This window comes from Astatotilapia calliptera, chromosome 3, assembly GCF_964374335.1.
Source record: "Astatotilapia calliptera chromosome 3, fAstCal68.1, whole genome shotgun sequence".
NCBI lineage: Eukaryota > Metazoa > Chordata > Actinopteri > Cichliformes > Cichlidae > Astatotilapia > Astatotilapia calliptera.
In genome coordinates this window covers 1,682,500-1,702,791 of record NC_137424.1, presented here as the reverse complement: position 1 = coordinate 1,702,791, position 20,292 = coordinate 1,682,500, and the positions used below count along the sequence as shown (strand labels likewise).

The 20,292-nt window shown below is 42.8% G+C and overlaps 2 protein-coding genes across 6 annotated transcripts in view; both read right to left on the bottom strand.

The window, feature by feature from the left end:
* The window catches only part of LOC145423735 (NACHT, LRR and PYD domains-containing protein 12-like), a 79,041-nt gene that overhangs the window by 24,492 nt on the left and 34,257 nt on the right, over window positions 1-20,292 (bottom strand). Inside the window, exon 1 of one of the 2 annotated variants that reach the window (XM_080296494.1) lies at window positions 419-2,520. The exons of the other annotated variant lie outside the window; for it this stretch is intronic. Coding sequence (XP_080152620.1) covers window positions 419-1,512 — 1,094 coding nt within the window. The 5' untranslated portion in view covers window positions 1,513-2,520. Of the gene's footprint in view, window positions 1-418; window positions 2,521-20,292 lie in introns of those variants that run through there. 2 annotated transcript variants of the gene reach the window in all.
* On the bottom strand, window positions 3,653-8,378 carry LOC145423836 (uncharacterized). 4 transcript variants are annotated; one of them, XM_080296755.1, is made up of 6 exons: window positions 8,277-8,345; window positions 5,320-5,440; window positions 5,134-5,235; window positions 4,727-4,825; window positions 4,558-4,656; window positions 3,653-3,868 (listed from the first exon to the last, which is right to left on the bottom strand). In XM_080296755.1, the coding sequence occupies exons 2-6, from the start codon at window positions 5,406-5,408 to the stop codon at window positions 3,676-3,678; spliced, it is 582 nt and encodes a 193-aa protein (XP_080152881.1). In that variant the 5' UTR covers window positions 5,409-5,440; window positions 8,277-8,345; the 3' UTR covers window positions 3,653-3,675. The 4 variants fall into 4 exon arrangements, with proteins under 4 accessions (XP_080152881.1, XP_080152880.1, XP_080152884.1 ...); XM_080296754.1 differs by lacking the exon at window positions 8,277-8,345 and adding an exon at window positions 6,270-7,049; XM_080296758.1 differs by lacking the exon at window positions 5,134-5,235 and having other exon boundaries at window positions 8,277-8,378.

Here is a 20,292-nt window from a genome sequence, read left to right as displayed (position 1 = left end):
GTGGAACTAAGGATGTTTCTCTGGCTGCCAGGATTCACTGAGTAATTCAAATGCTTTCTTTAATGCAGGACCCACCATACATGTAAAAGCAAGTGTTTCACCAACATTTGTGACTAAAAATAGACCTGCAGTAGAAATGTATCTAGGAGCATGCATGTGAATATAAAGTATCACAACATCAGGCACATGCAGCCTAAGTGTTTAAACAAAGACTGATAACATAACAGCAGCAGTGATGATCAGAGTTTATGGTGAATCCAGCGTCTCGAGTTCTGGAGGCATCGAAGAGGTCACAGTTGTATTGGAGAAATCCCAAAACTTTAGGATACAAATTCATACAAAGACAGAAAGCCTGGTGAAATAAATTACTGACACAGTTGGATGTTAAAAGTAAAGACATGAGTACAAATGTACTCACAGAGCTTTGTTGGAGGCTTTGACCACTGGCAGCAGCCTCAGAAGAGCCTCCTCTGAAGCAGAGTATTTCTTCAGGTCAAACACATCCAGATCTTCTTCTGATGACAGTAAGATGAAGACCAGAGCTGACCACTGAGCAGGAGACAGTTCATCTGTGGAGAGACTTCCTGATCTCAGGGACTGTTGGATCTCCTCCACTAGAGAACGATCATTCAGTTCATTCAGACAGTGGATCAGATTGATGCTTTTCTCTGCAGACAGATTCTCACTGAGCTTCTTCTTGATGTACTGGACTGTTTCCTGATTGGTCTGTGAGCTACTTCCTGTTTGTGTCATCAGACCTCGTAGGAGAGTCTGATTGGTCTGCAGTGAAAGACCCAGGAGGAAGCGGAGGAACAAGTCCAGGTGTCCATTTGGACTCTGCAAGGCCTTGTTCACAGCACTCTGGTGGAGAGATTGAAGTTTTGGTTTGTTAAATAATTTAGATTTCTTGGAGGTTGTTTGTTGTTGTTCCAGCAGATTGAGTCCAGAGTTGCTGAAGGTCAGATGGACATGAAGAGCAGCCAGAAACTCCTGAACACTCAGATGGATGAAGCAGAACACCTTGTCCTGGTACAGTCCTCTCTCCTCTTTAAAGATCTGTGTGAACACTCCTGAGTACACTGAGGCTGCTCTGATATCGATGCCACACTCTGTCAGGTCTGATTCATAGAAGATCAGGTTTCCTTTCTGCAGCTGATCAAAAGCCAGTTTTCCCAGAGATTTAATCATCTTCCTGTTCTTTTTATTCCAGTGTGGATCTGTCTCAGCTCCTCCATCATACTTGACCTTCTTCACTTTGGCCTGAACCACCAGGAAGTGGATGTACATCTCAGTCAGGGTCTTGGGCAGCTGTCCTCTCTCTCTGGTTTCCAGCACATCCTCCAGAACTGTAGCAGTGATCCAGCAGAAGACTGGGATGTGGCACATGATGTGGAGGCTTCGTGATGTCTTGATGTGGGAGATGATCCTGCTGGCCTGCTCCTCATCTCTGAATCTCTTCCTGAAGTACTCCTCCTTCTGTGGGTCAGTGAACCCTCTGACCTCTGTCACCATGCCAACACAGTCAGGAGGGATCTGATTGGCTGCGGCAGGTCGTGTGGTTATCCAGAGGCGAGCAGAGGGAAGCAGTTTCCCCCTGATGAGGTTTATCAGCAGCACATCCACTGAGGTGGACTTTCTAGGGTCAGTTAGGATTGTAGTTTTGTGGAAGTCCAGAGGAAGTCGACACTCATCCAGACCATCAAAGATGAACACAACCTGGAAGTCTTCAAAGCTGCAGATTCCTGCTTCTTTGGTTTCAGTAAAGAAGTGATGAACAAGTCCCACCAAGCTGAACTTTTCCTCTTTCAGCACATTCAGCTCTCTGAAAGTGAATGGAAATATGAACTGGATGTCCTGGTTGGCTTTGTCTTCAGCCCAGTCCAGGCTGTATTTCTGTGTTAAGACTGTTTTCCCAATGCCAGCCACTCCCTTTGTCAGCACTGTTCTGATTGGTTCATCTCTTCCAGGTGAGGCTTTAAAGATGTCTTCTTGTCTGATGGTTGTTTCTGGTCTGTGTGGTTTCCTGGATGCTGTTTCAATCTGTCTGACCTCATGTTCATCATTGACCTCTGCAGTCCCTCCCTCTGTGATGTAGAGCTCTGTGTAGATCTGATTCAGGAGGGTTGGGTTTCCTGCTTTAGCGATGCCCTCAAACACACACTGGAACTTCTTCTTCAGGGTGGATTTAAGGTTACGATGACAAACTGGAGCTTGAAGCTCTGAATGAGAAGAAAAATAAACACTCAATTCCAAAAAGAACTAATCTTTAAAACATGTTGCTCCATCTTCCATCTCTGGAAAATGTTCATTTATCCAGCAGCTTAAATCTTTAGATAAATCCTCTTACTGCTCTGCAGACGGTCAGCCAGCTCCTCCTGCTTCATTCTCCTCAGGAAGTCCACTGTGATCTTCACAAACGCCTCTCTGCTGCTGCTCCTCTGACTCTCTAAGCATTCTGGGTAATCTGGACTCAGAACCTTCTGGATCTTCTTCAGCTCGTTCTTCACAAAAGTGATGATGTTGTCCTCCAGCAGCTGGAACAGAATATTTATGAATGAGCCAATCAGACTGAAATCATGGAGCCAAACATCAGATCCATGTTGGACACACTGACGATCCACTGGTCTACAAAGAGCAGCATGGAGATGACTGTGAACAGAACAGATGTAACAGTAGTTGTTGTACATGTACAGACCATAAATATGGAGTCCAGCTGTGTTTGATGCTGCTGGGCAGACTGACCACTGGGAACCTCTGAGCTCTGCTGGTCCACTCTGTGGAGGAACCATGAAGGATTAGATCAACACAGGATAAAGATCCAGGAGTTTCTGCTCAAATAACTTCATCTGAATCAAGTCTGTCAAGTTTTAAACTCTCAGATTGTGAACATATCAGTAATTTTCAGTCTGTTTTCATGGACGTCCTTTCAGTGGTGATGTCAGGGATGATTTTGAAGAAGCTCATCAAACTGAACCATCAGCAGATCACTGCTCCAAAACCAGAACATGATCCGAGTCTCCCTCCACCACCAGAACACCAGCTTTACTAACGTGGTAGATCAGTGTAGTACAGATCAATAACTGATGAGTCATTTGATCAAAATCACTGAGTGCTTCACGTCTGACCCTCTGATGCTTCTGTAGACATTTTGCATATTTAATGAATGTCTGACAGTTTTACATTCATTCTATGAACACAGTGGAAATGTTGTGTTATAGTCTCCATGTTGTTTCCAGCATCATAAATTCTTAAGTTCAGAAAATTAGATTCTTTCTTCACAGCTGAAAAACAACAACATTTATTCTCTATTGAAATCTGCATCGTCCACTCCAAAGGTCACAATCTGAAGGTAACATCTGGTTTTGTTCCCTGTGGTTAACTCTGAGCATCAGTATGGTGGGATTTATCCACTACATCCACACCACTGTGGTTCAGTGTTGTCCTGATGGAGTAACAGCAGCCAGTATGATCCAGGCTTTAGCTGCTGGGTCTCTGTGTGACCTCTCAGACTGTTTAACAGATCAGACACAAAGAGAATCAGAGCAGCTCTGTTCTTTAAAGACAAACATGAACCCACTCAGGTCACACTTTCCCCACAGATATGAGCATCACTGTCCTCAAACAGCAAATGACCAAGTCGAACATTTGGATCTTTTCTCTTTCATTGTTTTCTTTTTAATGAATCTTTGTAACAATCTGAGGATGTTTCAGGTCATATTTATCCAGGAAACACAAACATGTAAAGGAGTCATCACAGCTCTCTGACCTCGTTGCTCCAGGTTCACCACTGAAGTTTAGAGGGAAATCTTTGGACTGGTCACTCCTCACAGACGGACAGCTGGACCCTGCAGACTGTGACCTCTGACCTCTGCAGACACAAACATGATTGAAGCAGCTGTGATCACACAGACTGCAGATAATGCAGCTGTTTCCTGTCAGTAACATCCTCTTAGATTAGAGTTCAGCTTTTTACAGGAAAACAAATGTCCCTGAATGCAACAGTGAGACACAGTCTGCCTGTGTGGCTGTGATAGCTGCCGTTAGGAGCGCTCATGTGTTTGCAGTTAGACGAGGAGATGTTACCATCATGGACATGTTAACAAATCCTGCAGCATCACGTGGCACAAACACTTTGTGTTCCTGTCTCACACGACGAGCCTTTGTCTAATGCTCTCTGAACACTTTTCTGAAGAGGAGCTGCACAAACCTTTGTTTGCTTTCTAGAGCAGCGTCTCATCCTCACAGAGCACAGCTGGCACGCTTGTTACCGTTAGCTTAGCCACCAGGCTAAAGTCAAACTACCCACTGCTAGCAGCTGTTTCTATCATAGTTTAGGATCGAGATGTGTGAGGTCGAAATTTACACCTGTGATTAAAATAAATAGTTAAAAACAGCCAATTGTGTGTCTATAATAATAATGTGTCTTAAACCAGATAAAATGACAGTTATAGCTGAGCCTGTGTGTCCTTGGAGACACTACTGCTACAGAGATGCATTTTAGAAACCAGGAAACATCAAATCATTTAAATCAGAGAGTTCATCTTACTAGCAGCTCACCTCTCTGCAGCAGAGACTTTAAAATCAATGCAGCCATCTTTAGACCAGTCACTCTTTAAGGACACAGAGCTGGGTCCAGGTTTGAGTCTCTGATGGATCCTGAAAAAAGTTGTAAATCTTCAGTTAAATTCTCATCACATATCAGCTGATATTATTGGTGTTAGCTTACCTTTTCTCAGCTGACTGTCTTTGCTCAAATCTCTTAAGGGCATCTTTGACTCGGTTACTTTCATTGGACACAGAACTGGGTGGAGGTCCAGGCTGGTTCCTGTGAAAAACCATCATGGACATTTAAACAATTCATGCAGCATCACGTGGCACAAACACTTTGTGTTCCTGTCATCTGCAAGCAACAGGAAGTTCATTAATAAAAGCGGGATGGAGACGCGACTGTGTGTCCAAATGTGTCTTAAACCAGATGAAATGACAGTTACAGCTGAGCCTGTGTGTCTTTTGTGTCCATCTCTGTAGGAGAGCAGTGTCCTTTGAGACACTGCTCTCCTACAGAGATGCATTTTAGAAACCAGGAAACATCAAATCATTTAAATCAGAGAGTTCATGTTACTAACAGCTCACCTCTCTGCAGCAGACACAGGCTGGACTTTAAAATGAATGGGAAGATCTTTAGACCCGTCACTCTGTAAGGACACAGAGCTGGGTGGAGGTCCAGGCTGGTTCCTGTGAATAATGATGGAGCAGTGATGTGAGTGCTGAGCTGTGACATGGAGAAGAGTCATGGACAGTTAGAGATGGTCATCTCACCTCTGAGCTTTGGTCTGGCTCTCATGTTCCCCACACAGAGTGCTTTTAGAGGGAGGGGCTCCCTCCTCTCTGTCCTCACACTGATCCATGCTGCTCAATTCAGCTCACACACACTTTCTACCTGCAGAGGAAACACAAATCATTCATGTGCACATCAGCTGAAATCCTCCTTTCATCATGTGTGCTGTCCAAATATCAGCTGCTTCTTTCCTGCTTCATCTCAGTGTCAGCTGGATGCAGTCAGACAGCAGTGTGAGGCAGAGGAAGCTGCCATCAGCTGCTCTGCTATCAGTCCACTAGATGGAGCCTGAAGCACACACGATGCATTCACTGACACACACTGATTCACTGCTAATGAGAAGCTTCTTCCATCCAGTAATTCATCATCCATCAGCTCTGCTGCTGCTCTCAGTCCTGGACTCTGATCACAAACTAAAAGCAGCTTTTTAACTCGTGTCTGTAAGAACTCTTAGTGTTAGCTTAGTGTTAGCTTAGTGTTAGCTTAGCGTTAGCTTAGTGTTAGCATGCTGTGTGCTAGCTTAGCGTCAGAGCTCTGCAGGTGTCTCCTGTGTAAATATTAATCACAGTGACAGTAAAGGAGGTAAAGGGCTGTGACGTCATCACGTACGCTGCGTCCTCTGTGGGCTCTGAGTGAACTCAAAGTACAAACTACAAGTACACAAACACGAACGTAGCTCAGAGTGGCGGACACACTCGGCCTCGTTGGTCCAGCTGTGAGTCCGTTACCGTGAACTATGGAGCGGCAGATTTGTGCTGAACTAAGCTGCACACAGCTGATGTTAGCCAGGAAACATTACACACTGACTTTAATGGAGAGACCGGAAATACAAACACACACAGTTTGTTGTGTGAAGAAATCAAACACGAGCTGAACAAACAGTAAAGTTCCTAAAGACAAACTGTTAAAGGAGGAAACAAAGCAAACTTACAGTTTCTTCACACACCAACAACAAGCTCCACTCCACACCTGGACACTAAACACGGACACACAGGTGAGCTGCTTCCTGGAAGGAGGCGGGGCTCCACCTGAAACTCAGCACAGGTGGGAGGGGCTCAGCTCTGTGTGTGCTGATGTGTTAACTTTAAAAATATGCCGTCTGACTGCTCAGACTGAGTCAGAGTAAAGTTCACATGCTGACGTGTGGAGACATGAAACCTTGTTGTAGCTGCAGGTGTGAACACACTGATCCCAGATCAGCTCTGCTGTATTTGTAACATGAACATTTCTGCTGCAAAGCTTCAAATGTTCAGCATGTTTCTCTGTTTCCAGTCTATAGATCCAGTCACACTTTCTACCTTCACCTGTGCAGTAAAGACTGAGAGCAGAGCTGAAACCAAGCGTCCAATCAGTGAGCAGCATCAACACCTGAGCTTCATTCAGACTCTGTTATTGAAGATGTTGTTGGTACAAAGTTCATCTGCTGCTCACATGAATCCATGAAAGATTTATTTCACTGAATGTTTCTTCAAAGCTCATTTCAACCTGTTGAAGTCATGAATGAAAGTGCAGACTGAGAGTGGATCACATGATGTTTGAGGTGTGTCATGTGACATGTTCAGTATTGTCACACATGTCTAGATTGTCCCTGATATCATAACTGCTCAAACACTGATGATTATATTTGAAGAATTATTCCTGATGGCAGCAAAGTTTGAATGGAGCTCTCTGTCTGTGCTGATTTGTCGCCCTCTGGAGGTCAAAGCACAAACTGCATGATGTCACTGTAACCACCACAGTGACAGGAAGTGTTTTTATGACTGAAACACTGAAATGATGCTAACGGCTGTCGTTAGGCTCAATGACAGCAGTGCTGATGTGTTCATGTCAAACACTGGCTCAGGTCAGACTCCTTCATCCTTCTCCAGCGTGACTGTATCCTTCTGCAGGCGTTTGCGGTTTGCAGTAGTGCTGCCGTACCATGCAGTGATGCAGCTGGTCAGGGTGCTCTCCAAAGTGCAGCTGTAGAACCTGCTGAGGATCTTGGCCAACATACCAAATTTCCTCAGCCTCCTCAGGAAATACAGCAGCTGCTGAGCCTTCTTGACCAGCTGTGTGGTGTTCAGTGTCCAGGTGAGGTCCTCACTGATGTGGACGCCCAGGTACTGCTGCTCACCCTCTCCACTTCACGCTCCCGGGTAAACAGCGGCTGGTGAGGCCTCTTCTTCTTCCTCGTGTCCACTATCATCTCCTTTGTCTTATCAGTGTTGAGGGTGAGGTTGTTGTCCTCACACCGTGACACCAGACCAGCCTCCTCTCTCCTATAAGCCACGTCGTCCTCTCCAGTGATGCGACCGATCGCTGCAGTGTCATCCGTGAACTTCAAAATGATGTTGTCTTTGTTGGAGGTGACACAGTAATGAGTGACCAGGGTGTAGAGGATGGGGCTGAGGACGCAACCCTGTGGGACGCCAGTGTTTGTCTGCCAGTCAAACAGTCCTGTAGCCAGTCACAGAGGGTGGAGGGTGCAGGACGAGTGTTGCCAGTCACAGAGGGTGGAGGGTGCAGGACGAGTGTAGCCAGTCACAGAGGGTGGAGGGTGCAGGTCGAGTGTAGCCAGTCACAGAGGGTGGTGTACAGGTCGGGTGTAGCCAGTCACAGAGGGTGGAGGGTGCAGGTCGAGCGTTGCCAGTCACAGAGGGTGTGTATTTGTGTATTTGAGTTTGACACCCCTGGTGTAATGTATGTATGGTCCGAAGGGTAAGATGGCGCTGGCATGGCATCAATCAATCAATTAGCTTTGGTAAATTATGAACAGGCATCAGCGCGGTCACCTATACTGTCCTTTAGTGCTGGAGCAGCAGGAACACCAGTTAATCTGAAACCTGTTTTTCTCTCTAAACCAAAGTGACAGCAGACTGAGTCAAAGACAGAAACCTTATTTAAACACCAAATATTCACTTCCTGATCCAGGATTCAAAGAGGATGTTGAACTTACTCAGCTTCTTCCAATGAACGTCTTCACTCTGCAGCTCTCTGCTGTCTGGACCAGGTCTGTGTAGAAACATCCTCTGCTTCTTCTCCGTCATCAGTCCTCTGTGTCTGCAGGCTGAAGTCACACTAAACACTTCACACCAGCAAAGACTCTGAAGCTCACAGGTCAAAGGTCAGCTGCTGCACCTTATGTGATATTAATTTGATCAATAATTAACCTGCAGCAGGTTTCTGCTCCAACACTCTAAACAACCCTGAGAACGAATAAGATAATGTGGGTGTGTCTGCAAGCTTCAATAGATAAGCATTAAACACTTCACACCAGCAATGAGTCTGAAGCTCTCAGGTCAACGGTCAGCTGCTGCACTGTATATAACAATTCAACAGTAGACAGTGTATTGGAATTTCTTTTATTTATGTATTAATCACATTATTTTATTGTATGATGCCTTGGTGCCACTGGATTTTAACATGTCTCACACTCATACAGTTAGACAGATGGTGGGGGTCTAGTAAGGAAGTTGGGGGAAGCAGACGACTCCACAGGAAGAGTCTTTTGTCTCTTCGAGGACTCTGGGAGGTAGCAAGAGAGTGTGAAGCTTAAGGTGTGAAACAGCTGTGTACTGCCTTTTGTTTCTGAAGGAGGTGTTTAAGTGACAGCCATGCTAGGCTGGTGAGACTCTGCTGCCTGTCTGCCCTGCGATCATGCAGGCTCTTCACAAGCTGGGTTTTTCTTTGTGTTTGATTAAAGAATGTTAGCTACCGCTCACCGCTCATCTTCAGGCTTTGTTTAATGGAAAACTTCCACAACAACAGCCTGACTGTGGGCGTCTCTGCAGCCATAAACAGTTTAAACATTAAACACTGAACCACAAAAGAGGCTTAACTGAGTGGCTGAGCTGAGCTTCAGTCAATGCTGGGTTGTTGGGGGACACAGTCAGTAACTGCAGCACTCCAAGGCGAATCTGTTCTCAAAGTGTTGGTCACCAAGGACCACAGGAAGGATTCAGTGCATGGGAGCTCTGGGAAATCGACAAGGAAGAAATAAGACACCGTGGACTGTTTGCACTGCTTGTTCTTTATTTGACTGTAAATAAACTCATTGTTGCCAACTCAGAAGGTCCTGCAATTGGGTCCTGCTTTCCAAAACATGACAACATGACAACAGTCATGACAAAGAGGTATGGTTGTGGTCTGAAATTTAAACTCATCGGCATGAATGGGCATGAATATCGTAGTAATTTGGAGTTTTTAATGATTTCTTTACATTTTTCTTTTTCCAGGGTGGAATGATTATACCCCATCTTTAATGAATTTAAAAAGAAGAAACAAAATTAAGCAGCTGAAGGTTGTAGAAATGGAAAGTTACAATGGTCCAAAATAACTACAATATTAGGCTAGAAAATGACAGTGTGAAGTTTCTGTAACACTAAATTAAATAAGTTTGTGAAATGAAACAAATCTACATACTAAAGTTACACAAAAGTCTTCCAGCCTAAATGACCACATACATGTCATTTGGCCTTACTCTCTGAATATTTAGGACCTTCACTGGGACAAACATTAATCTAGTTTTAATACTGAAGACATGGTTAATATTATGTAACAGCAGTGTTAGAAAAACGTTGACTACGTTTCCTCATCTCTGCTTCTGTCATAACTAACCTGACCACTTAGTAGTAATTAGCATTAGGTGTCTCTGTAGTTTACCAGTGTTGGCTACCATGCAGTAGCACATTTAGGAAAATGACTCAAAGAAGGTAGGTTATTAAATCTGTACAAGCGGGTTTAGTTGTACGAGAAAGTTACCTAACAGATCACTTTTAGTGTCAACTTCCCATTATGTACTTTTTTTGTCCTTGGGGTTTTCCACAGTTTCAACAGCTTCATTCACAACCAAATTTACAAGTTAGTGATCTTCTTCAGCCCTTGGTTACACAATGGTGCACATTTAAATGCCTTACAGACACCAATAATCTCTGGTATACAGTCATGTGAAACTATTTCTATTACTGGACATCATGTCACCTTCGTGTGCATGTGTGCATGCCTATGTTCCTCCTACACTGATAAAAATGAAATTGCCGTCTATAAAAACAAAGGTGCTCTGTACTCCACTGCTCTGCTGGGGCCTTACTCTGTGAAGCAGCCATGTTTTCTCTTGATACGCTGGCTTCTTCTTCTTCCCTCTGTCCAAAAACACATGTGATAAGTTAACTGGCTATTCTAAGTTGCCTGTGGTTGTGAATGTGAGTACGAATGGTTATCTCTGTGTTTGCCCTGTGATAGACTGGTGACCTGTCCATGGTTTTCCCAAACTTTTCCCCTGGATGGAGAAATATTAACACTTTATATTAAGAATGCAAATCATATAGTCAAGTCATGCTGAAGTCATGCATGACTGCTTATGACTGCATGAATTAATGGCAAACATATCAAGAATTCCTATTGGTATTCTTAACAAAATGTCCGGTCACTGCTGGGATAAGGAGGTTGTCTGTTGAAAGTGACCTGGGTGAACTGAAATGTTCAGTCCTTTGGAATCTTTGGACTCCAAGATTCTTTCAATCAAAGCTATTGTGTTTTTCTGAAAGCTGCAGACTGTAAAACAATGGAGTCTTGGCACACCCGATTCATAAGAGCGATTTTTTCTAATCTGTTTGTGCACTTTATTCAGACTCAGAGTTAACATAAGTGCTATTGCTGCGGAAAACGTGTGAAGGGATTTTCCTTTCCAAACACATTCTGTCAATAAAGATCTAACAGAATCAATCATGGCATCGTTAATGATAAAATGTTCTCAAATATTTGCAGTGATTTAAGTTAAAAATAAATACATTATGGAGGCATCCTTGTCAGATGCCCTGGGGCGCACTTACATAAGCGAGGCTGCCATATCGTGCCATCGGCCCTTCTGGCCAACACCGGTAGGTGAAGTGTCTCGCCCAAGGACACAACAACCGAGACTGTCCGAGCCGGGCTCGAACCGGCAACCTTCCGATTACAAGACGAACTGCCAACTCTTGAGCCACGATCGCCTCGTGTTTAATTTGGCCACCAGAGGGGAGTAAAACATAATTACAAGATATTCTGCTACTGGGCATATATCTATATTGGTCATTTCATCAAGTCCCATCTAGTATATAATGTTAAAAACTGTAAATAAGATGGAATTCACAGCTGGAAATTGTAAATTATTTCTGAGCAGTAGAATATTAAAATTATCGATATAAATTAAGAAGCTGTAATTTGAAAATGCTGAGAATTTTGACTTAGACTTTTTGACCACATGAGAACTAAAATGAACAAGAAATATATAATTATTACAACTAAAACGTAAAAATGATTCATGATGTATCAGGATTTTGCCTCTATATGATCTTATGACCTGTACACTAAATTTGGATTTGACCTAGCTAGTAACAGGAAATTTGCAACACTGAAAGCATGGTTACATGTTTTAAGCTGCAGCTCACAAAGCTCAGCTGCTGCCCCCAGTTATGAGTTTAAATAAATCGTTAATCATGATCTTTTCCCTCTCAGCACTTTCACTTGGCCTTGGGCTGTTTTGACTGAGCTACACAGTATGTTTCAAATGCTGTAAATAACCAAAGTCTTGAACTGGGAGTGATTTGGTTGTATTATTGGTGATATATTTCCATGTAGATGAATGAAGACAGATTCATTCTTACCTTTTCCAAATGACTGTGAGGTCCAGCACGTCTGTGCTTTTCTGCCTCTTCCTGCGATCACCCCAGTGATTTTCCCTCGGTCTGAAATCTCACCTGATCTTTTGTAATTGTGAGTCATCTGGCAGCGAACCACTCTTACTAGACTGTATCACATCATCTCAACAAGAACTGAGACGTGTTAAGTAGTTAAGTTTCATGCAGATCGTATACAGGGAGTGAAGAATTATTAGGCAAATGAGTATTTTGTCCACATCATCCTCTTCATGCATGTTGTCTTACTCCAAGCTGTATAGGCTCGAAAGCCTACTACCAATTAAGCATATTAGGTGATGTGCATCTCTGTAATGAGAAGGGGTGTGGTCTAATGACATCAACACCCTATATCAGGTGTGCATAATTATTAGGCAACGTCCTTTCCTTTGGCAAAATGGGTCAAAAGAAGGACTTGACAGGCTCAGAAAAGTCAAAAATAGTGAGATATCTTGCAGAGGGATGCAGCAGTCTCAAAATTGCAAAGCTTCTGAAGCGTGATCATCGAACAATCAAGCGTTTCATTCAAAATAGTCAACAGGGTCGCAAGAAGCGTGTGGAAAAACCAAGGCGCAAAATAACTGCCCATGAACTGAGAAAAGTCAAGCGTGCAGCTGCCAAGATGCCACTTGCCACCAGTTTGGCCATATTTCAGAGCTGCAACATCACTGGAGTGCCCAAAAGCACAAGGTGTGCAATACTCAGAGACATGGCCAAGGTAAGAAAGGCTGAAAGACGACCACCACTGAACAAGACACACAAGCTGAAACGTCAAGACTGGGCCAAGAAATATCCCAAGACTGGTTTTTCTAAGGTTTTATGGACTGATGAAATGAGAGTGAGTCTTGATGGGCCAGATGGATGGGCCCGTGGCTGGATTGGTAAAGGGCAGAGAGCTCCAGTCCGACTCAGACGCCAGCAAGGTGGAGGTGGAGTACTGGTTTGGGCTGGTATCATCAAAGATGAGCTTGTGGGGCCTTTTCGGGTTGAGGATGGAGTCAAGCTCAACTCCCAGTCCTACTGCCAGTTTCTGGAAGACACCTTCTTCAAGCAGTGGTACAGGAAGAAGTCTGCATCCTTCAAGAAAAACATGATTTCCATGCAGGACAATGCTCCATCACACGCATCCAAGTACTCCACAGCATGGCTGCAAGAAAGGGTATAAAAGAAGAAAAACTAATGACATGGCCTCCTTGTTCACCTGATCTGAACCCCATTGAGAACCTGTGGTCCATCATCAAATGTGAGATTTACAAGGAGGGAAAACAGTACACCTCTCTGAACAGTGTCTGGGAGGCTGTGGTTGCTGCTGCACGCAATGTTGATGGTGAACAGATCAAAACACTGACAGAATCCATGGATGGCAGGCTTTTGAGTGTCCTTGCAAAGAAAGGTGGCTATATTGGTCGCTGATTTGTTTTTGTTTTGTTTTTGAATGTCAGAAATGTATATTTGTGAATGTGGAGATGTTATATTGGTGTCACTGGTAAAAATAAATCATTGAAATGGGTATATATTTGTTTTTTGTTAAGTTGCCTAATAATTCTGCACAGTAATAGTCACCTGCACACACAGATATCCCCCTAAAATAGCTAAAACTAAAAACAAACTAAAAACTACTTCCACAAACATTCAGCTTTGATATTAATGAGTTTTTTGGGTTCATTGAGAACATGGTTGTTGTTCAATAATAAAATTATTCCTGAAAAATACAACTTGCCTAATAATTCTGCACTCCCTGTATGATTTAATTATGTTCATTTCAGAAACATGTTTTCTTCAAACTCCTGTAAATGTAACAGGCATCCAGTTTCTCTTTTTTGAGTGAGTGATTAAGAACAAACAGATGTTTCTATATGGAAACACTCTGATTGTTCTTCAGTCCATCGTCTGATTAACCTGACGTTCATATTTCTGAGTGGAACTAAATGATTCCTCCATCATTTCTGTTCTCTCTGTATTCAAGTGCAACATTTGGACTTCTGTTGCTTCTGTTTGATAACTTTAAGTATTAAAAAACAAACCCAGTCTTCCACATGTCACTTTACACCTGATCCCAGTGATATTTCATTCATTTCTGATAAAGTCCAATGGTGTTCATTTATCTGTGCTTAGAGAATCAAAGGCAAACAGTGTTCTGTAAACTTCATTTATAACTTTAATTCTGTGCCAGTAGCTCCTTAATATGACTTTAGTTTGATCAACCTGCAGCAGGTTTCTGCTCAGACTCTGCCACACACACATGTTCTGACCCTGCTGATTCCTGCAGGTCATTTAAAGGAGAGCAGCCTGTGAGTTTAAAGAAAAAAGAACATTTCGGGTCAGATTTACTAACGTCTGCAGCAGCGCAAAGACTTCTTTAGATGGTAAAAAGCTGATGGATTTACTGACGAGGCTCAGAGTCAGTTTGGGACTTAAAGCTGTGGACACGAGGATTTTTGTGTCCTTATGTGTTTGTAAGAGTTTCACTTTCAGGAGGAGAAGATTTAAACGAGTCACACAAATGTGAACTACAATGTCTGTGACACACAATTTATGCAAACTGCATGAAATCTGACCTGAAGAAATCCAGTCTTCTGCCTGTTGTGGTTGTGACAGCTGCTCGTAGGAGAGTTTGTTTGTAGGAGGTGGAGATGTTCTCAGATCAAGTGCTTAATCGTCTCTTTGTGTAGACGCTAAAAGCTGTGAGCCAAAACTCTCTGCTCTGAAACTCTTCACTCAGTCCTCACGCTGAGAGTTTAGAGGCTGAACTTCTTGTTCCTCCATAACACTTTTCATGAAACAGCAGAAATGAGCTTGTGTTTCTCAGCAGTGCGCACACAGAGAACCGATCCTCTCTGCTCAGTCTGAACAAATCAAAGTGAAACGTCAGTGAAAACACAGCTGCTGATCAAACTGTGTCAGATTAATGCCTCAATGTTTCACTGTGAGGTTAAAAAATACATAAAAACGATTTAAAGAAGTAGGAGGCAGATTTTCACAATAAGAGCACTTTGTTTTTAATTCAGTTAATGTCAAACTGTCATCAACACCTCTGTGTTGTCTCCGTCTCTGAGCAGATTCAGGCATTACTCAAATAATAAAGGCTTTCTTTCACTATTATACTTTTCATTAGTCTCCAGGTTGATGATTATAAACAGAATTATTAAAGTTTTTATCATTTCAGGCTGAAAATCAACATGAATTTGGTTTTAATCAAAGAAGCTCCTTTAATGTGTGTCATTAAAATCCTCACACAGACTTAAAAAGGCGACATTAACATTAAAATAAATGAAAGAAGCTTCAGCTGAGAGCTTCATGCAGTCATCATCAGCAGCTCATAGCAGTCACAGCTCTTTATTACGCAGCTTTGCAGGAATTAAAGTGGCTGAAGTGTCAGAGTTTGTGTGAGAAGCTGCTTCATGGACAGCTGTACACACGTCTTTATTATTTCTTCATAAATCAAACACACAGGTTTGTCTGCAGATGATTTAAAGTGTGTCGTTGTGCAGTTAAACCTGTTTGTGTGACGCCCTGACCTCCTGTGAATGAAACAGCCAATCAGATCCATCAGAGAGAGAGCAGGAAGTGTTGTGTGTTTGTGACAGAACAAGGAAACAGTGATGATGATGAACATAAAGATCCTCTGATGTTTCCTGTTACAGTAACGCTTGTTCATCTGTTGCTCTCCTACACTTTCCTATAAATAAAGGAGAAAAAGTCCGTTTAGTTTCATTTCCTACAGCTCAGAGTTACACTTCACATTCCTGCTGTCACATCAAAAAGCTTCACTTTGGTCCAACATCTACATGTTAACATGAAACACAGACAGACTCAGAACATCTGGAACATCTGCACTTTGACCCAAACTGTTATAGCAGGATATTTTCTGCATATTTCTTATGTTGGACCTGTTTGAACTGTAAACGACCTGTAATCATCTGTAAATGGTGTGAGACACACTGAGGCCACCTACAGGGCAGCTGGGGAACAGCAGGGATCTGAAATCATACGAGACGTTAGTGAGTGAGAAGAACAAACGGACTTAAGATGGCTCGAAGTGATCAAAGTTGGTCTAAAACAGAAGATAAATCCACTGATTCTTTGTAAAGTTCATCTGCTGCTCACATGAATCCATGAAAGATTTATTTCACTGAATGTTTCTTCAAAGCTCATTTCAACCTGTTGAAGTCATGAATGAAAGTGCAGACTGAGAGTGGATCACATGATGTTTGAGGTGTGTCATGTGACATGTTCAGTATTGTCACACATGTCTAGATTGTCCCTGATATCATAACTGCTCAAACACTGATGATTATATTTGAAGAATTATTCCTGATGGCAGCAAAGTTTGAATGGAGCTCTCTGTCTGTGCTGATTTGTCGCCCTCTGGAGGTCAAAGCACAAACCTACAGGGCAGCTGGGGAACAGCAGGGATCTGAAATCATACGAGACGTTAGTGAGTGAGAAGAACAAACGGACTTAAGATGGCTCGAAGTGATCAAAGTTGATCTAAAACAGAAGATAAATTCAAAGCAGCATCTATTCCTATTGTGTTTAGGCCAGAGATGCTCTTCAAACAGCTGACAGACATGACCACATTACAAGAACATGGTGTGAGTCCGATTTGATATTCCAGTCAACGCTGAGAGACCTTAACCAGGAAGTCAGAGGTCAGCTGATGCTGCGAGCAGGAAGTGAACCAAGGGAAAGGTCCACTCTACTCAATCTCAAAGAAAATATGCTGGTATTTGTTGATGTTGATGGTACAATAAAAATATATAATATAATAAATAATAAAATATCATGTGATGATGAGATGTGTTGTTGGTGTTTGTATTTTCTGTAAATGTCTTTTTTAATGTAAATGCTTTGTTCCAGACGGACAGGGAATCAGTTGCTGTACGATGACATCATCTTGATGTTGACGAGGAGGGCGAGAAAAACTAGTTTAGTCCTGCAGATGGCGATCTTGCACCGTGTTCAGAGAGCCGACACTTTGATGGTGCTGCTCTACTCAGCTTACTTTAGCCTGGGTTGGACTCTATATGAGCAGCTTCCACTCTGGTTTCACTCTTAAACACACTTGTTTGATTTCACTTGTAAAAGTTGAAGAATAAATATTTTATTACAAAATTATTTGTTGATGCATTTTTTTAGGGTCAAATATCTTGTTTGATTTGAGGAATGAACTGTTAGGGTGGAAAAAGTGAATCAGGTTAAAATAGTGGTGCTTTATATCAGTGAAGATGTATAATGTAATTTAAAATGTTGATGATGGGTTGTAGTGGGCTTGTACTTACAAAACTGCCTCATTTTATTGGAACGATCCACAGTTGCATCCATTCACGGATGACATCTGACATCATTTGACATCTGGTCTGAACACGTTTGTACACAAGATGCCTCAGTTCTGGATGTTTCCACAGACTCCTCTGTGCACCTAAAGAAAAGGTCAAGGGTCAGCAGCACATGTAGTTGGGACAATTCTTCAGTCGCACAAACTACACAATGATTTTCCTCCAATGACGACTTTTCACTTGCAGAAATGGTCCTGTGTGATTTCCAGGCTGTGATATAAAAACTAGTTCCTAATGGCAGCGACTCACTCAGTAAACATGTGTTTCCTTCACCAACCTCACACACAGATCCAATAAGATCAGGAAGTGGGCAGTATAGTACAATATGTGTTATTCTGTGCTGCACTGCCCAAACTAAAGATCTGCTGAAGTGTTGGAAATGATCCAGATGTTTATTTTGGACGATACAGCAGAAGATCAGACATGAAAGTGGAGATAACACAGAAGACCTGCAGCAAAGGTCAGAGGTCAGACTGGGCCCTGGATTCAACAATGAGCCAATGATCATCAAGCAGTGACTAAAGCAGAGCCCTGACGTTCTGACATTCATCACACAGTCAGAACAAATGTCTGCTGATGACTTCATCTCATGAAACGACTGATAGATGTCAGTTCATTGATCAGCTGAGCTGCTGATCTTCATCGTCACAGAAACATTCAGCTTGTTTCAATCAGTAAATAACTCCCACTACTCCCAGTTTGAACTGTTCCCACTCAAAATGCTGTGAGAACAATGATCATTGTAGAACTTCACAAACATCACGTGTTGTTTTCCACATGTAAGATCAGCAAACACACAGAAACTTCCTGTTGCCACACACGGCCTCTAAAATCTCTTCCACGCTTTCTGTCTGAAGTCCACTCTCTGTGTCGGATCCACAGGAAACAACAAGATCTTATTAACATGGTTTTCAATGTGTCTCCTTCCAAAAAGTCCAACCAATGAACAAATGTGTGTATTTGTGGAGGCCGAACAAAAGCATGACACATTCCTCTGTTTCTATAAACTGGAGTCAAACACAAACATGAAGAGTTTCACTGACAGACTCCAAAATGCCCCCACAGTGGATCAAAGGGAAATCCTACAGTGTGGCCAGAGACTCTTAATGGCTCCAACATCAACACATCCACAATGTTGGATCCAGTTCTGCCTCACAGAGTTACTAAGACACACCCTCTGCAGCATCACAACAGCTCCACCTGCTTCACCTGCCTCCTCAGCATCTGTACACCTGAAGAGAAAAGAAAGGCTCCAACAGCTCAAATCTACAAAGGATTCATGAAGTTTCATCCAACAATAACATGTTTGCCTTCCACAGTGTGCTGTTAGACACCACTGTACCTCTGCCATTTCAAAAAGAGCAGCTTGGGAACATTTTGGCTCCAAACACTTTGTGTTTAAGTTCTTTGTTTTCTTTGTGAAGCCGACAACATCTGGAGCTTTGTGACTCATAGAAACATCATTTTGTTCTTTAGATGACAGCAGATTGGGACTGAATAATCAATCACTATCAAACCAATAAAGACAAACATGCTGATTTTACAGGAACTTTGTTGGAGAAGCTGCAAAGACATGAAACTGGTGGAGATCCCAAACCAGTTGATAGTGCTGGTTATTCCAAATAAAGCTGTTTCCCTTTGAGATGAAATGACTTTGTGTCCTGATATATAATAAAGATGTTGTTGTTTTTGAGCCCCTGTATTAAAAGTAGTTTAAAGTCAGCTTGAGTTTGATGTCTTTATGTCAAAGCTGCTCATGATGTTGAGCTGCTGATGGAATAAAAACAATATAAAAGCATGTAGTCCAGACTTAAATGCAGCCTGTTGTTAGCTGAGGTCCACACACAGTGTTTGACAGTGTAAAGTGTGTGAAAGGGCTGCTGGTGGAGCTCACTAGGATGAGCAGGTGACCACGAGGTGGAGAGCAGCTGGCCTGGCTTTGACCCGGGCCACGCCCCCTTTCTCTCTGCTTTGCTGTCACTTATCTTCACTGCTCTGTCCAATAAAGCTGAAAAAGGCCCCGAATCAAAGAAATCTGCTGCAGCCTCTGAAACGTCTTCTGTTTCCTTCCCGACGGCTTTTTCACCGTCAGCCCATCAGACAGTCCAGCAGCATTTATGATGATGTCATGATGTTGAAGAGGCTGCTACGGTGGCCTCCCATGACCCCCAGCCTCATCACAGCTGAGATGCAGACATTTGAAAACATTCAGCAGACAACTGAATAACAGTCCAACACAACAGTCTGTGTGCAGACACACACTGACCTTTCATATAGTCAAACACAGCTGGTTGAGTCATTTCTCTGTGAGTCTAAAGTGAATCTAGTATTTGAAAGTCCACTTCCTGTATTTGTTGTTGAAGACTTCTTCAGCTTCTTCTCAAGGACATCAGCTGCTTGTTTGGCAGCAGAGGCAGTTAAGAAGCTTCCTGAAAAACACTGAACAGTGAGTTCACTGTGGCATATGACAGATTCAGCTTTCTGTGTGCAAATGTGTCTGTGTCGACCTTTCAAATGCTGTTGAATCCAAAACATCAGCGGCTCCTCGGCTGCTCACTTCATGCACTTCTGTCTGTGTGACAGTCCAATGACATCACAGCTGTTTCCAGCCCCAGTGTCTCAGGACTGGACACCTTTAAACATGTCGAGGATCAAACAGCGTCCAGCTAAACACACATGAAACTATCAGAGCTGACAATCATTCCAATAACATCTAATGGTTCATGTATGTAGACACAGGACTACAAGGAAATGGCTCTCAGCATCTGGCTGTGGGAACACATGAGTCCCTGTTTGTGTTCAGATTGTGTGCATGTTTTAGACGTGTGTCACATGTAGAAACACAACAATCCCACAATGACACACAGATGTGTTTGACACAGCTGTGCAGCTGTAAGTTGTTTCTAATGATTCATTGAAGCTCTTCTAACATTCTGGAGACGATCAGTACATGAATCTG

What these genes read in the sequence shown, in the direction of transcription:
- LOC145423836 (XM_080296755.1), bottom strand. Translation starts at nt 5,408, where the DNA reads ATGGATCAGTGTGAGGACAGAGAGGAGGGAGCCCCTCCCTCTAAAAGC. An exon ending in CCTGTGTCTGCTGCAGAGAG is followed by an intron (nt 4,826 to 5,133) that starts GTGAGCTGTTAG and finishes GGTTTTTCACAG; the next exon opens with GAACCAGCCTGGACCTCCAC. An exon ending in AAAGTCTCTGCTGCAGAGAG is followed by an intron (nt 3,869 to 4,557) that starts GTGAGCTGCTAG and finishes TTGTGTCTGCAG; the next exon opens with AGGTCAGAGGTCACAGTCTG.